Here is a 3,052-nt window from a genome sequence, read left to right on the forward strand (position 1 = left end):
ATTCCAAAAACTTGCTGGAACATTTTTTTTTTCAGTAAAAAAGATGAATTGAAATAAAAGTGAATAAATATACTAGTCATACAATGGATGCAAGTTGTCAATTACGAGAAAAAATAATTTATTTAAGAATGAGGTAAGATTTAACATTTTAAAATGAAATAATTAGATGAGGAACAAAAAAAACTCGATTTAGACTTCAGTCGAAACTGTGGCTCGTATTTTATAGTATGTATTTGACTGTAGTTATTGATGGTAGTCTCTAAACTAGTAGCCCAAAATCTTTAGTAATTGACGTTACCATGATGCTTCGTAAAATAAATAGAATATATCCATAAATTGTAATATTATGGTAACCTGATGATAACAATCGCTTTTGTAAATAAATGCAGTCATGCGTTACCATGGAGAAATAAAATACTAATCAAATTAATCGATATCAAAATTAAACGTCTCGGATGTTTTTATCCACCAATTTTGTTGACAGTGATATAATTATTGTTCCACAATAAAAGCGAAAATGGATGAAAATGGATGCATCGATATACAATGGCCAAGTAAACGGATTGCACCTGGCGGTTTGTTCCATCAACCTAAGGTTCAATACACTCCAGAGACGCAAAGAATGTTGAAAGGTTTACTATTTTTTTTAAATGATGGTGTGATCTTTATAAAAATTTCAGTGCACATTCGCCCAGACAGGCCTCTTGAGTAATTAGCATATATTTTACACGGAGTTTTTGCAACATTTTACAAACCAAATGGTGGATATTATAATGTCCATCTTATGGACATTTTGGAACTGTTTGGGTTTTTGTTTTTTACAGCGTCTCTCTTCTAAGTCCTAAATTATTCTTTGATTATAGTTATCACATGTTAGTCGAATTAACAGTATATCAATACAGAGGTACAAAGGTACCTATGTTGCATAGTTGCATGTTCAAGCATACATAAATAATTTTATTTGATGAATATTACATGTTTTTTTATTTGTTAAACATAATTTAATGAAAGCCTAGTTATTTTTTGTTTGAGATTTACTGAAAGTTAATATTATAATTCATTTTATAGCTTTCTGAATGTTTAATAATCAAAGAATAATGATGTGCCATAGTACCTCAAAGTATGAATTGTTACATAGTTTGAAGTTATATCTATAGATAATCACATAGTTTTAGTAAAATTCTTTATTTGATAGATTTTACTTTAAAAAAGTTCTCAGCAATTAAAATATACCCACGTTATTGGTTTTCAAGGCAAATTTTACTAAAAAATATATAGTAGGTATTGTACCTATTATTTTTTGGCAAATATGTGTTTTGTGTTTCATTCAAGTTTTGATGGAAGAGGCTAAACTAACGCTGAGTCAAAGGAAGAAGATGGATTGGTGTCTAAGATCTGGTAATTCTTTACAAGATCTCCCTGAAGAAGATTCGAGAAGCAAGAGTGCCCAAAATAACGTCCCCGTTAGACCAAAAACTTCAAGAAGACGATCTTATTCGGTCATCAAAAACTCCGGAGACTTGGAAAGAGAGACGTAAGTCATTAAACTTGTTGTAGGTATCTGTAGTGAATAAGTATTTTATAAATTAATATAACATACTCTGATTCTGAATTTAAGAGTAGTGCTTACAACGCCGCGCCAATGTGTGGTCGGCAAATGTAGCGTCAATCATTAATGTCATCATTTGTAAAACTGAACTTTAATAATTATGACTAGCAATCGCATTAAATCATAATTTCGAATCCCATTCGTTCATAAATGTTACATTTACACTACTGTGATAGAATGTGGAATAACTGCTTTTGATAGAGAGTAAAAATATTAAAAAATATGTTCATGTAGGTATGATTATAAATACATTACTATTACCCCGACTTAGCATGGATATTCTAGTGAGTCAGGGCAAGTTCTTAGGTATGGGTCGTTCCTTGTTGTGTCGCTATAAGCTGTGTCTTTATATTGAATACATTTATGTAGGCATGATGTTGTCAGTAAACAAAATAAAAAAATACATTTTAGTGACCGGACTTTCTCAGTATCTAAAAGATCGTGAATTTGATTAGGTGTTATTTGAAATGAATTGAATTTGTTTTTTAATGATTGCCTCCATTTTATTTAATTTGAATGAGCTGAACGTAAAAGTAGTTAGTTATCCATGTATCTCTTATTTACCCTTTCCTTATGAAACATTGCTTCCAAATTTTATTTAAAATTATTTTGATAGAATTAATAACTTTGGATACAAACATTATCTTGCATAATTATTATGTATCTATAATGACTTATTATTGTCGAATATATTATTTTTAACAGATTTAAACCAACAAAGAGAATAACAGACCGTGAGATTGTCAAAAAGCATTTACAAAATATAATGGAATTCGGGAAGGATGATGATGGTGAACCTCGAATGGTCAAATTAAATCCAGAAAGATTGCAGAAGACAAAAGCTTTGCCATCTAAAATGGATATGTTACACGAACGTGAGTAAACAATAAACATTTTTATAATTTGATCGAGTAGGTATAATATAAATATTTTTTCAGGGCCCGTATTATAGTGGGAATTCGTTTCGTAAGTTCGATCGTATCTCATATCAAACCATAGAAGAAACATTCACATTCTATCACTTCTTCACAATATTTTTAATAATCCCACTTCGCCTGTTTATCTGAGAGAGCTCTCCCAATCTCTATCACAACATGGGCTATTTCTTCCCTCTATTAACGAGAGAACCCCTTTAATACCCCTTCACCGCTTTAATTTTCTTGCCTCTTTTTTCACAGTAGTACCTGCTCAATTGTGGAATAATTTACTCACTAATGTTAGAGATGCCCCTACTTTATTTACATTTAAATCAAGATTGAAATATCACTATCTAAGTGTTTGAGTTGTTCCTTTCTCATTCTTCTTTCCACCCAATCACCTCTCCTCTCCTCTCTTCATAGTAAAGTGTAATTTTTTTAGTCAATTTGTGTTTTGTTATATATGTTATATACAATTGTATTCTCTTAAAATATGTCCGTGTACTTGTAATTTTCTCAAACTGAA

General features: G+C 30.5%; 1 protein-coding gene across 1 annotated transcript; it reads left to right on the plus strand.

The window, feature by feature from the left end:
• Positions 1-401: 401 nt before the first annotated feature.
• Positions 402-2,484, plus strand: LOC148274652 (uncharacterized; the record flags this gene model as incomplete). The annotated part of the gene is made up of 3 exons (XM_088236846.1): positions 402-632; positions 1,333-1,534; positions 2,315-2,484. Coding segments are annotated over exons 1-3 (487 nt in total), but the record flags the coding sequence as incomplete, so codon positions are not given.
• Positions 2,485-3,052: the final 568 nt, after the last annotated feature.

This window comes from Micrasema longulum, unplaced genomic scaffold, assembly GCF_059751315.1.
Source record: "Micrasema longulum isolate JH-2025_06_02 unplaced genomic scaffold, ASM5975131v1 h1tg001612l, whole genome shotgun sequence".
In the NCBI taxonomy this organism is placed as follows: domain Eukaryota; kingdom Metazoa; phylum Arthropoda; class Insecta; order Trichoptera; family Brachycentridae; genus Micrasema; species Micrasema longulum.